Source organism: Alosa sapidissima, chromosome 17 (assembly GCF_018492685.1).
Source record: "Alosa sapidissima isolate fAloSap1 chromosome 17, fAloSap1.pri, whole genome shotgun sequence".
NCBI classification, from domain to species: Eukaryota; Metazoa; Chordata; class Actinopteri; order Clupeiformes; family Clupeidae; genus Alosa; species Alosa sapidissima.
In genome coordinates, this window is record NC_055973.1 from 28,634,111 (window position 1) to 28,647,368 (window position 13,258).

At 42.1% G+C, this 13,258-nt stretch overlaps 2 protein-coding genes and 1 long non-coding RNA gene across 4 annotated transcripts in view; 2 read left to right on the forward strand and 1 right to left on the reverse strand.

The window, feature by feature from the left end:
- LOC121688835 (guanine nucleotide exchange factor VAV3-like) overlaps window positions 1-2,104 on the reverse strand; it is a 92,192-nt gene extending 90,088 nt beyond the window's left edge. For both annotated transcript variants that reach the window (XM_042068714.1, XM_042068713.1), the window contains exon 1: window positions 1,898-2,104. In XM_042068714.1, the coding sequence (XP_041924648.1) occupies window positions 1,898-2,104 (207 nt within the window). The remainder of the gene's footprint in view (window positions 1-1,897) is intronic.
- LOC121688840 lies at window positions 1,995-4,573 on the forward strand. The gene is made up of 3 exons (XR_006024704.1): window positions 1,995-2,121; window positions 2,208-2,349; window positions 3,799-4,573. It is a non-coding gene; the product is annotated as an uncharacterized LOC121688840 (long non-coding RNA).
- A 1,056-nt stretch (window positions 4,574-5,629) lies between these two features.
- On the forward strand, window positions 5,630-11,568 carry LOC121688838 (crystallin J1B-like). The gene is made up of 10 exons (XM_042068727.1): window positions 5,630-5,722; window positions 6,087-6,153; window positions 6,592-6,771; window positions 6,877-6,975; window positions 7,507-7,599; window positions 8,169-8,325; window positions 8,994-9,109; window positions 9,672-9,749; window positions 10,295-10,434; window positions 11,052-11,568. The coding sequence occupies exons 2-10, from the start codon at window positions 6,087-6,089 to the stop codon at window positions 11,151-11,153; spliced, it is 1,032 nt and encodes a 343-aa protein (XP_041924661.1). The 5' UTR covers window positions 5,630-5,722; the 3' UTR covers window positions 11,154-11,568.
- Window positions 11,569-13,258: the final 1,690 nt, after the last annotated feature.

Genomic DNA, 13,258 nt, shown 5'->3' on the forward strand with positions numbered 1-13,258 from the left:
TGTGTGTGTGTGTGTGTGTGTGTGTGTGTGCGCGCGTGCATGTGCGTGTGTGTGCGTGTGTGCATACATGAATGAGTGTGTATGCATGCATGTGGTGTGAGTGTGTATATGTGTGTGCCTTTGTTGGGTAATGACACTGAGCTTAATAGACACCCTCAACAGAGTATTTGAATGCGTATGATTTCCATCTAGAGACAGCACACAAAAGTGGTCTCTACAGAATTGCCGTTTTTTCAAAATTCTTTTCATATTGTAATTGGAAGATTAAAGATAATGTTTTATTAATATTTCTGAACGTATTAGCATTGTTAATTCATTAAATGATGACTAATACTATCTGACACCAACATAAACGGTGGCCTCTTGAAACTGCTTGGTCGTGTCGTCTTCAGTAGCCTAAGGCCTTTGGAGCTTATCCTGTCACTGGCTCCAGGCCATGGATGGGCCTCTTATTCCCACACTGGAAACTACATGTTCCACTCTGAATGTAGCGTTACACTTTCCTGTTTGTTTTTGAACCACTGTACACACACACACACATACACACACACATTCAGTACACACGCATTTGTCATTTTTGTGCTTGTTGCCTGTCGAGCATTTCCAGATATACACAACGAGGGAGTGTGTCCATCAATTCCAAACAGGGGCCAAAGCAATAAAAATGCCAATACCAATACGCATTTTATTCTCCACATACACTCCACTTGAGTGGTTGTCAGAGTCCGTTAAAAACAACACTACAAAACTTAATTACAGTGCCAAAAGGCAATCCTATTGACCCCGGGATGGCTTTTAAAACTGTTTAGACCTTTCTAAATAATTTTTTATCAAGAGGGACTGATAGAGGGCATGTGTGGATCTATGCGTGTCAGTACTCAGTTCAAAGGGACTGTCACAACACATCATGCCTTCTGAAATAAAAGATAAAAGTAGTCTCTCTCTCTCTCTCTCTCTCTGTATGTATGTGTGTATATATATATATATATATATATATATATATATATATATCTTAGAATTGAACTACTGGCTTTTTATATGGTTGGTCAAGGGTCATTCAGAATATCTGTCCCCAATGAGTTTTCAGTGCACACCGTCTGAACAGATTTGGTCCAGTATGAAAAAGGAATGTAATCTGGTCCAGACCTGCAGCAGATGGTATTTGAAAACGACAAGTGAGAAACGTGGCAGCGGCCTCTGCTTTCAATAAGTGAGTACCCCGCTGACACTAAAGAAAAGAGCTCTTTCCCACAAACATATATGACAAAGGTGTCTCCCCTCTCCAATATCAACCCCTATTATTTAAGACTAGGGTGTTTCTAAAAGAAAGGCTTTGATAATCTAAACAATCTTTACTAACAAAGGTGTCATGATATGTACATGTGTAGGGTAGGCTACATATTTCTTAAATGGGCCTGTCTCTACATTTTTTCCAGTTTGAATTGTGTTCAGTTTCAAGTCTGTTTCTTAATAAAAACAGTGCTATGTGTGTCTTATCAATATACTGCAGGGTCTCTAATACCTTCGAACTCTTTAGTAGATTCAGTGATATAGAATATAAAATATTTGTCGGCAGCCTTCAGGCTTCTACCCCGACCTTAGTCTACTTGGACCCCATCACCTATAGAGGGCAGAATTCATCCTGAATGCAGATAACGGTACAGTTTCTTGGTGACAGAATTCCTAGACCAACACATTACAAGGACCAAATGATAGTTCGACTATTATTTTAAAGAGAGATTAAACCCATGCGTCATTTTCGACAGTTTAGGTAACTTTTACACTGTTGCGCATGTTTTGAAACGCAAACCGAATGGATAGTGTAGGACATCCGTAACCATGGTTATGTTGGTTCAGTAATGCGATGAAGACTGCTTGAACTGAAAACATTTCTTACCTGTGACATCTGTGGCCTTAGGTTGATCTCCTTCAAGTTGATGGACTGCGGTCTCAGATTGTTGAGAAGCTGACACAGAAGAACACCATCCCGGAGTGTTTGGGCTAGATCGAACACCTGGGCAGACTCCCATGTTACCCGGTGGGTCGGTGGAAGCACCTTGCAGTTGATCAACCAAGACGCGCATTGCCTCCAGTACTCCATCATATTTCGCAAAGAAAGTGGTTAGTCTTTTAGCTATTTGTTTTGTCTGAACTGTCAATCTGTGTTGAGATAAATTATGCTAATGACAGGTTCCTCTGTTTTGCAGCTCACGCTGTGAGAGAAACTCGGAAGCAAGCTTTGTATCCACTCCCCGTTTTAACATCGCAGAAAAGCACGCGTTTTCATCGATAAATGTTGCTTCAGTCACTGATGACGGAGACGTTCCGAGAAAACCACAAGCTATCCTGGTACGTTCTCCCTCCTCTCTGTCTCTTTCGCTCTCTCTCTCTCTCTCTCTCTCTCTCTCTCTCTCTCTCTCTCTCTCTTCTCGCCTCTCTGTCGATCGTAAACCTCCCCTCCCCTCCTATACTGCTGGAGCGTTAGGTCTGTCCTCCGTTGTCTTCCGCCTGCCACTCAAATGTTCTGTGTAGATTACGATATGGCCACTGTGTCGCCGTGTATAGCCTAGGCTACTGCATGCTTCTAGACCAGTGGCGTGGAAAAGGAAGCAGTAAATGTGCAGTTGGACGTGTGAAAGTAGCCTACTAAATCATTTGAAGTCTATGAACAGTCAGGCTATTGGTAAACGCTTAATGTGTTGTGCTATTGTCAGTTCTTCAAATAAAACCAGGTTACAAATTGTATTGTATTGGCGGTAGATGTAGACTTATAGATAGGTAGACTATACATCATGTTTTGATTGCGTTTTTGCAAACAAACGTAATCCTTACATGTGATCGTTTATCCATTTTTGCTTTTAAGTAGTTATTGGAGGATAGACCACTGTGGTTATTGTTGTTTGTGGAGAAGGTCAAAGTCTAATGTTTTGCATCTGATCTCTCACTAAACTGCACTGGTTATGGCCCAGTGAGTTCACAACTGATGTGACAGCCAGAGTGGAGAGAGCAAGCCTGCTGCTCTCTCATTTTCCAGGGCGACACAGCAGAGCTCACTGTCATGGATATCCTGTTTCTGATGCTGTTCCTGTCAAAGACAACTATGGGAGACTGTCAAAACATTACAGGCAGCGCCTATCTCTTCCTGCTGAATCATTCTCTAGCAAAGTGGAGTGCAAAATGCCAGCATATATCTTATTCTGAAAGAAAATGTACAGTGGATGCAGAATTTCTTCCAGAATCCTATAATGGTGCAAATGCACATGACACATGGCACAAGGGCAATCCATTACGCCAGACAAGTGATACACCAGATATGGAATGTTTATGGAATGCGCCCCTCTCTACTAGGTACCAGCTCAAATAGTTTGTGAGGGAGGAAACTGCAGTACCTGGTAGTCCTCTGCTGAGGTTATACTTTGGCATTCACCATGGTAAGGGGAGAATATGAAATATTGCTGACAATATCATTTGGCTTTGGAGTATGCCATATAAATTGTTGCGTAATGGGCCTCACTGAAGAGAGGGCTAATGGAAATCGAGATCAAAAGAGGAAGATTTTGAGTGAAGTGTAGCAGAAGAAGGAAGGGCGAGGAGAGAGAATAAACTGCCCGACGAGAGTGGGCCTGTGGGCAGCCAGCTTGCCATGATGTTTTGAACAGAATATGCAAGGGTGAGCGTGGCCAGTGTCCAGACACTGCCACCCTGCCCACAGATCTGAGTTCTTCTCCCTCTCTCTCTCTCCTCTCTCTCTCTTTCGCTCTCCCTCTCTCTCTCTCTTTCTCTCTTTCTCTCTCTCAGGAACCAGAGATGAGGAAAGAGAGAAGCCGAGTGTACAGAGGATGGGATGAAAAGGGGATCTGCCTCTCTCAAATGATCGACTTCACTTCCTCCACTGACACAGACAGCTCTGTGAGAGACGCAGGTGAGGGGGACAGCTGTCATAATAATGTGCCCACAACAGCTGATTTGACTACCTGAGTAATTTAAAGCCTGTAATACACAACCAGACCATGGTGCACGGTCACTGCACAACCCCAGTACTGTGACATGCCACAATGCCAGGCTGTGTACAAGAACTGACCGATACGGCAGGCTTTTTGCAAGGTGCCGGAACATCAGGCAATGTCCTCAACCGCCCTATTTGGCATGTCTCCCCTGACAGCGTAATATGTCAACCGCATAGGAAGGAAGTGAAGAGCACCACTCTCAGTGTGCGCAAGGGTCAGCATCGAACTCGGCTTCCCTCCACGGACGCTATTTTCGAGCCTTGGCACACGGCGGCCGACTCCCACTGGGCAACCAGATGATCAAAGCCCTCTTGCGTTCGAAAGTGCCAAGAGCCACAGTCTGTGCTGCATTGCCAGCATTCCGCCGTCCACAATCTCTGTCACGCCACTGCGGCGTGCGTGCAATTTATGCCAGTGGCCATTCTGACCATGGCAATCCAACGTGGTGACAAGGCCTGATATCTTTACACTCTTCTTGCAAAATAAGGCCATTCGATACACATCATATCATATTCACAGATCTTGTTCACACTTTTGAATGTAAATCGTTAGTATTTTCATTTATTTGCAGCCTCCTAACAAAGGCTGCTCTTGCTCCTTAGCTGTTTTATTTTAATTCATTACAGCCCCAAGGTGACATCTGGCTCCACTCTCAATAGAGATATTCCCAACATGGGTGCAGTAGCCTAGTACTCGAGTTATCCTAAAAGCTTCATTTATGGTGCATTAAAGATTTAAATCACATTTTGGGCTGTAAAAGCGAAGATGTTTAAGCTGGTATCATGATACAATGGATTTGTGCTAATCCTCCCTCTGGAGGTATTGATCTGGAAGGTGAAATAAGCCTACCCTGTATCCAGATTCAGCTCCTCGTTTTGGGTCTGGAGTGGGTGGAAGAATCAATAAGGCAGGAGACCCAGGAGTGGATCATTTGTGAACAGCAGCAGGTATCAGCATGGCCACTGTGACAGCAGGCCACGGAGGGGGCGTGGGGGGTGGGGGTGTGGGGGGGGGGGGGGGTGACTGTGAGGAGATAACAGAGAGCAGTGGGCCGCCGACAAGCAGGCAGACGGGGAGAAAGAGAGAACCCACTAAGAGGGCAAAACTGCTCGAGTTGCAGATGATTCATTTCATTTCCTAAATCGAATTTCCTATGTCGCCATTATGAAGAAAAGTTTGTGTTCAGGAGAACAGTATGCTTTAAATGTATTACTTATGAATGCTGTCTATTGACAAGGGAGGATATGCCATAACTGCCCATAACACTTCAAAGTTAACCAATAAAAGGAAAATGAGAGTGAACTAGAATGAATATAAAAAGTAAAAGCTAAAAATGTTGTGAAATAGATAAATAACTTGTGTATCTTACTTGCAACCTACATTGAAATATTACCCCCTAAATGCATATTCAAAAAGTCAACTGTACTCCTTTGTATATCATGACTGTTTATAACATTAGAGACAGTTATACAACACTTCACCAGCTGTATTATGACAGGATCGTGTTGAAGGCAGTTTGTTATGAAATCTCAAGGGTGTGTCAGCTTAGTGTAGCGTTAAGATGATTGGGTTTTAGGAAGAAAGGGGTGTCCAGTTTTGATGCCGGTTATCTCATTCCTCAGGCACTCAAAGTCACAAAATTTTCAAAGTAAACACCACAACTGTGACTACGACACACTTACAACTGTCAGGCTCTTGAGTCAGGTCGTCAAAAGGTAGGCGTCACTATGGGTAATTTATGTTGAACATAAACATGTGTACAAATACATATACTGTATAACATTAAATGAATATAAAAACATTTAAAGGTGAAATATTTTTTTGCCATCCAAATCAAACATGTGAGCTTTAATGAGAGAAAATAGCTACTTTAACATTACTATTTTTTAACATGACGCAAAGAAGGGAAAGTTTACTTCATATTTTTTCATTTATACTGTAGGACTGAATGCAATTTTCTGTACAACACTTAAAAACTTCACATTTTACCTTTAAATCTTTTTATGTCTAGCTATTCTGAGGACAGTATGCATGTTAAGGGTCTTGTAATGTGTAATTACAAAACATGTAATGTTTCAGATGGCCTTGACACTTGCTGACAGAGCAGTTGGAGCCATCCTTGGAGCTGCAGTTGCTGATGCAGCAGGTATTGAACAAATGTGGTCTTTTTCAGATGCAAATTATTTGAGGACTGCTGTCACATTTTGTTTTAAATGTCATATTAGAGTCCCTCTCCTCTCTTGTTCTCCATGCAGCAGTAGATAGTCAGGGTCTTATCAGTCTTTGTCATCTGTTCACACAACCTCTACGCACTATTGATAAGTATTAGACATTTGGAGTGTTCTTGTGTAACTGTAGTTTTGTAACTTCCAGAAATAATACAGTATTAAACACATAATTGCAAATTTCTTCAGATAAATAATGACTGCAGTCAGCCTCTAACTGTCTAGACTGTAGAAGATCATCTAGAGGTCACCTCCCATTCTTCCAATAGTGAAAAAGTCCCACTCCTTTGCTAAGGATACGGGGAAATTCTTTTTCCAGTCATGAACTTCCTCGTTTCCTTGTTTGTTTTCCGATGCAGCTCAACCACTTCACTGGAATTACAGGCCAGAGAGGCTGAAGGCTCTCCTCGATGAGCTGGAGCCGTGTCCAGAGTTTCGCCCTGAGTCGGCCAACCCTTTTTACCTCAGGAAGACCGGAGAGCAGTCATGCTATGGAGACCAGGCCTACGTGTTGCTTGAGTCCCTGAGCGAATGTGGGGGTAAAGGGTCTCATTCATAGCTTCTGAAAATCTGGATCATTTTTGGCCATACATATGGTATATGAACTAAAGTAAAGTACCCTCCTCATTTCCAAACTACTGTAGGTTTAAATGTGGAAGACCTGACAAAGCGTATGTACAAGTTTTTTGGCCCAGGGACAGTGTACGACCTCCCACTCAACAACCCCTACCGACCCAAAGGAGGTGAGTGTTTGAACGGGTAATCTGAACTACCTTTTGGAAAAGTTGCTCCTGGATCCCAGAGGCCGAGGGACAGAAGATGAGCCGAGCACAGGCACTTGACATCTGATCCCGCGGTGGGGTGCTCTGGCCCCTGCTGTCTGGTCAGCACAACAACTAGTCTGCTCTCCCAGCATGCTCTGTGCTGTTGTCTCTTTCTGAAAGACAAAAGTAGATGGCCCCTGTGGTGCTGCATATTAATAGCAATCATATCACGTGCGTGTGTGTGTGTGTGTGTGTGTGTGTGTGTGTGTGTGTGTGTGTGTGTGTGTATGTGTGTGCGTGTGTGTGTGTGTGTGTGTGTGTGTGTGTGTGTGTGTGTGTGTGTGTGTGTCTGCGTGTGTGTGCGTGTGTGTGTGTGTGTGTGTGTGTGTGTGTGTGTGTGTGTGTGTGTGTATGTGTGTGCGTGTGTGTGTGTGTGTGTGTGTGTGCCATACATCCTAATTAATGAAAGTGAAAATGACTGCCTGTGTTGCGTCTGTGTTTGTACTGTAGGTCCAAGGGCTATCCTTCCTATTCCAGGACCCTGGAGGAATGGAAGCCTCAAAGCCTTCATGAGGAATGTAGACTCAGGGAAAGAAGCAAGTGGTAATGAAAATAATCATTATTCTGATGAAATAGTATAACCAAAAATGTCTGTCTGGAGATATACAGTAGAATTATGCGATATATATAAAATAATGATACAAACACCCAGATTCAGATATAAAAACTCAGGAAGTCATTCAAGAGCTCTAAGATCTTCAGCAATGATAATTGTAAAAGTAGCACACTTTGAAAATTAGGAGACACCAAGCCTAGAGGCCATTTTTAACAAGCTCTAATTATAAACTGTGAAATCCTGCTGCTCATAGTAAATGTATTTGTCTTCTATGCTCCAGTCTGAAGGATTTTTTTTTTTTTAACTGAGCTAAATTCATTGCTAATGAAGCATTTTCAGAAGCAAACATCAACATCAGTTATATGAAGTCCTCTACTGCCACCAGGGTTTTAAATATTATTGTATTTCAAATGCCAGTAAAACATTTTTTGGGACTGTACAAACTGGAAATTTATATCATTAGTTTAATTTGCTCTATTTTACAGACTGAATGCAGTGTGTTTATCTGAAGTGTACTGAAGCACATGCTCTTGTGTGTTCTCGTTTCTGCTCTCAGGCAGCGAAGAGGACAATCAGATGGACGGCGTGACCAAGCTGGCTCCCGTGGTGGCACTATACGCTGGCAGGCCCGAGATGCTGGAGCAGGTGGAGGCGGCCGTACGTGTCACCCAGGACAATGATGCGTGTGTGGCGGTCACCCTGGCTGCGGCCAGGTACTTCATCGTCCAGCATGACCTGAATGCTCCCTTTATGTAGCACGTTGTCAATAATTCACCTGTCTAGTGTGGCAAGTGTGGTTGTACTGTGAAGTGCAAACATGTAATTGAATCTTTTCTTATGAATAAGGGGTTTGTGTAGCTTCTTGAAAGTGTGAACATGAGTTTCTGACATCTTTGCCATAGGGAAATCTAGCAATTTGCTGGTAATGATTCTGTTCCGAGTCACATGGCTACTGATGAGGTAAAGTTGTTTGTTTTTGATGCTGTAGATACTCAGTAAAACAATCAGCTAATTATCTTTAATACTACAAGGCTAGCAATTATTGTCTTTGCAGGAGATGCAGTTAAAGTCTGCAGTTGATTGAGGTCCCAGAATTGAACTGCCATTTTTAGCAATGTTACATGTTTGTTGGATGACAAGTGAGCATCACTGGAATTCCTTCAGCCTTGTTATGGGAATGTGTGTTTGTAAGAGCATCCTGTCTTTGAATAGCCATCACTCAGGAAATCATGTTGTATTCATGCTGGGGTTATTCTGTTGAGAATTTCTTATTTTCTATAATTTTTCAGTTGTGATCCTTGGTGATGACTGGTTTTACCATACAGTGGGTATTGGACATTTATATTTATATATTATTTGCTGTCCTGTTTATTTCTCACAGGTTCCTGGAGCATTATATCCTGAATGGCCCTGACCCCAAAGCATTGGATGCTGTTTTGGAGCAGCTGAATGATCGAAACAGAAAGAACCCACAGAATCTAGATAAAGCTGTTGCAGGTACGAGAACAGAAAGAACCCACAGGATCTAGATAAAGCTATTTCAGGTACGAGAACAGAAAGAACCCACAGAATCTAGATAAAGCTATCTCAGGTACGAGAACAGAAAGAACCCACAGGATCTAGATAAAGCTATTTCAGGTACGAGAACATAAAGAACCCACAGGATCTAGATAAAGCTGTTGCAGGTATACAGCAGTCTGGGCACTCGAGCTGTTCGTCTGTGATGTTTCCGAACCTGTTCTTCATGGTGACTAATGTCTAAAACTACTGCCATCGCCATAAATTCTGGACTTCTGAATTGACCCTGTACTGCACTTATGGGTCAATACAGACCTCTCTTCCCCTGTGATTTGGGCATAAGTGGAACGATTACTTAATATTTTATGCCATGGCAGAAGAGGCAGGAAAACGCAGGAAATGCAGGCTCTGCTCTTGCTTTTATGGTCCACGTGGAAAGTGTTAGGAACATTAAACGACAGCAGAAAGTCTCACCTCTCTCTCTCTCTCTCTCTCTCTCTCTCTCTCTCTCTCTCTCTCTCTCTCCCTTTCATCACCGCAGCACACATCCATCAGGTCAAGCAGAATCTGGCCAAGACTACTCAGGAGCTGATCCCCGTGGTGTTCTCAAACACATGAGGTAGGCCTAATCACCAGCACCCCGCGCCGGCCACAGCAGGGGCCGGTCTGTTCTTTCTGGCGCAGTGTCATTATTGTCAGCACAGGGGCTACGAGCTCAGTTCCGGGAGAAGGGGCTCTCGCCTTTGATCCCTCGATTAATGAATCAGCCATTATACCTGCCCCCCTGTCCCCCAAAGAGAGGAGCGGCGCCGAAATCTGTGCTTTTTTGTTTATTGTCAGGAAGTGCCCATGAGGGAATTTATAGGCCTGCTCCCTCGTCTAAGCAAGGATAATACACTGTCTGATTATTACATTTTACTTTTGACAAGAAAAAGTACTTATATGTTTTGATTTACATCAGTATAATGGTAGCATGTTTTTTTTTATTCTAAAACATTGTATTAATATATGTTTCCAGTCCTTTGAAAGGAACTCTAGATATACACGTTTTATCTGCAGCTTGTATGATCCAACACAGGATTCTGGGGTTTCAGTAAATAGGTTGTGGGGCATCTGTGCTTTTTAGTGCTGGCTCCTCTCTCACATACACACCCTCTCCACTAGGTTTGCCAGGTGCATTCCAGGGCGCACTGCATGGAGTTCTGACCTCCAGCCAGCTGGACGAGGCTGTCCGGACCACCATGCGGTGTGGGGGATGCACCTGCAGCCGTTCCTCCTTCATCGGAGCTTGTTTTGGGGCTCAGGTAGAGGAGAACGTTCCTTTTATTCTCCCACGTTTGTACTTTTGCTGTCCCCCCTTGGCTTGGTTGGCAAAATGGGTTTGAGAGTAATGACTACAGGGCACGAGCATCATAAAACACATCACATCAACGGCACATGGTGTTTTCCTCAGTGGCAGGCAAAGACCATGTGCAATTACAAAAGAATTACAGAAAATTACCTTAATAAGGTCTTGTTTGTAGCACCACCATGGGTATTCAGCTGGTAGTGCAAGGCAGATTGAAAACTGGTAAGGTCCTTTAGCCTAAATCTGTCCTCACATAGCACAAGCCACAGTGAGCGAGACAGTGTATTAAGCTGAGTATAGTTAAACTCCTGTCCTTTTTTATATTTACTATGTACATAACTTGGGTGATATATATCACACTTATCTGGACTTGCAATGGTGAGAATGTATTTTCTTTGGCTCTATAATGCATAAGTATAAAAGATCCTCTGTGTGTATATAGCCACCCCTGACTTTTTTATTGCTTTGAGGCCCATTGTTCAAGTCCCTTTAATGGGTCTGACCTTGGATCCATTGGGCTGGAACTCATCACCTGCCCTGGCATCATCTGTTCTGCCTTTGTGTGCTTTCCAGATGGGCCCTGAGGGGATCCCGGAGTCTTGGAGGAGCAGGACCCTCAGGTATCCAGTCCTGCTAGAGCTGGCAACCAAAGTCGTAAGCCTGCGGGAGCCTTAACATTGTGGCTCACAGTGTTATTTTCCTTCGTGGTCTGCTGCAAAAACATGTTATGGAGTGTTAAATAAGTAGAGAAATCACATTACATAATGATATTAGCAGAAGGCCAGGATCAACCTATAATTAGGTTTTTCTAGTTTCCAATGGGCCTCTGTAACACAGTAGCACTGCAACACAACAGCCCATGAGAGTTTTGTCTTAAAGTCTTGATTGATAAAACTTGATCCCCCTTGTTTGGTTCCATGTGCAATGTGTTCATAAGAGTGATTTCACATGTGGTAGTGCCAGTCCACAATAATACATTTCTTTGACTTTGATCTGGAGGAGGTATGTTTTATGTATTTTGGCTCAGAATACAGTGTGTGTAAAACTAATAAAATCTACATTAAAAAAAAACACTTTGAGGGTGTCTTAATCATGTCTGTCCATTTGTTTCTCTGAATACGGGAAGCCTGAGTAAGCAGTATATTTAAGTAACCTCTAGTGGGGTTATTGGTGCTCAAGGTTTGTATTAAGTTGAAGAACAGAAACGTTTTGCTAAGGGGGAAGTGGATTTCAACACGTTTGAATGTTCTTGCTGTTTGGCACATGTTCTGTAGAAGTGAAATAACAGAGCCACGATTTACTGTCTGCAGGCAACCGAGAGGACAACAACTTATCTGCTCCTCAAAGGAGCTGAACTGTTATTTCAAAAGCTAATGTGACTTCCACATTACCATGTTTTCAATGGGTCCTCTGACACTGTCGGATGCTTGACCGAAAACTCGATCTAAAATTCTGCACCGTCAGAGCAAAAACCAAACCCTGCTGTCTGCGATGCCAGGGTAAATGACATGGCACAGTTACTGAGGTCAGCATCTGTAAAATAAGTCATTGGTTTGTGCTGTCATGGCCTGGATTACAGAGGGTAGAGCCTTTACATTATCTGGTATATTCAGTTTCTATGAAGGACCAGTGGTATTAAGTTGCAGTTTGAACAAAGACCCTTCCCATTTGAATCACAGTAAATTATTCAAATTCACCATCAATTCAGCATAAATATTACAGTAATAAGCAATGATATTAATACCTCTCCCTGTTTTGAATGGTATGTATTGATGAAAACAGTAAGCATTGATAAAACATTACTAACAACATCAATATTAATGCTTAATTAATGCTTAAATTATTGGTTCACCCATGTTAACAAATTAATTAACATATTAGACATGAGGTACATGATAAAATACATTTTTAAATATTTCATCATATTGCTTCATAAATAGACCTACAGTGAAGTGCATGGTCATGTGAATTAATGCAGTATAGTGGTGCGTAAGAGAATCTTCAAGTGTTTGCGCATATATTTCAGTGCAGAGGAACACAGATATCGTGTGTTGATAAATGTCAGCAACATGGATCCCAGAGGGGCGAAAGTAGGTCTTCACAGCTTGAGGGGGCCTTGTAGATGTGTGTTCATTAGTAATGAGAACAGTCATCTGATACTGCAGACATTTCCATCCACACAGCAGGTAACAAAGATTCCAAGCAATCCAAGCCAGAAATGTCCTGTTTTCCCCCTCAATTTATTATTCAGAAATGCATTTCAATTACAAGACATTAACAAAAACATTATTTTCCACTGACATTTCTTGCAGAGACAGGTCAATAGAAACAAATGCATAGTAATTGCACCAATTTTAGTGGTCCAATCACATCATTCTAAAGCATATCGATTGATTTGAAAGGGAAATCTATTCCATGTGCCAAACTGTTCCATTGCCCTTCAACATGATAGTGTATCAAATATGAGATATTCTACAACAACTTATATCTGTCTGTCTTAACGTAATGTAAAAGGTTTCTGTTTTGAAATCCATTTACAGAGCAAAGGCATTGAATTATTTAAAGCATTTTAAAAGCAAATATATTTGAAGTCAACTGTTAAGAGTTGGAGTCAACAAACAAAAAAATACTCACAAATATTGTAAATACTGTGGCTCTTTTTCATTACTATACAAAAATAAAACTAAGCCCTTCCCTTAGAAAATGGAGAAATGAATCTGCCATTTTATATCATACTTTCCAAATGCAATCTTCATTTAGCATTGAGTTTTAAATAAAAA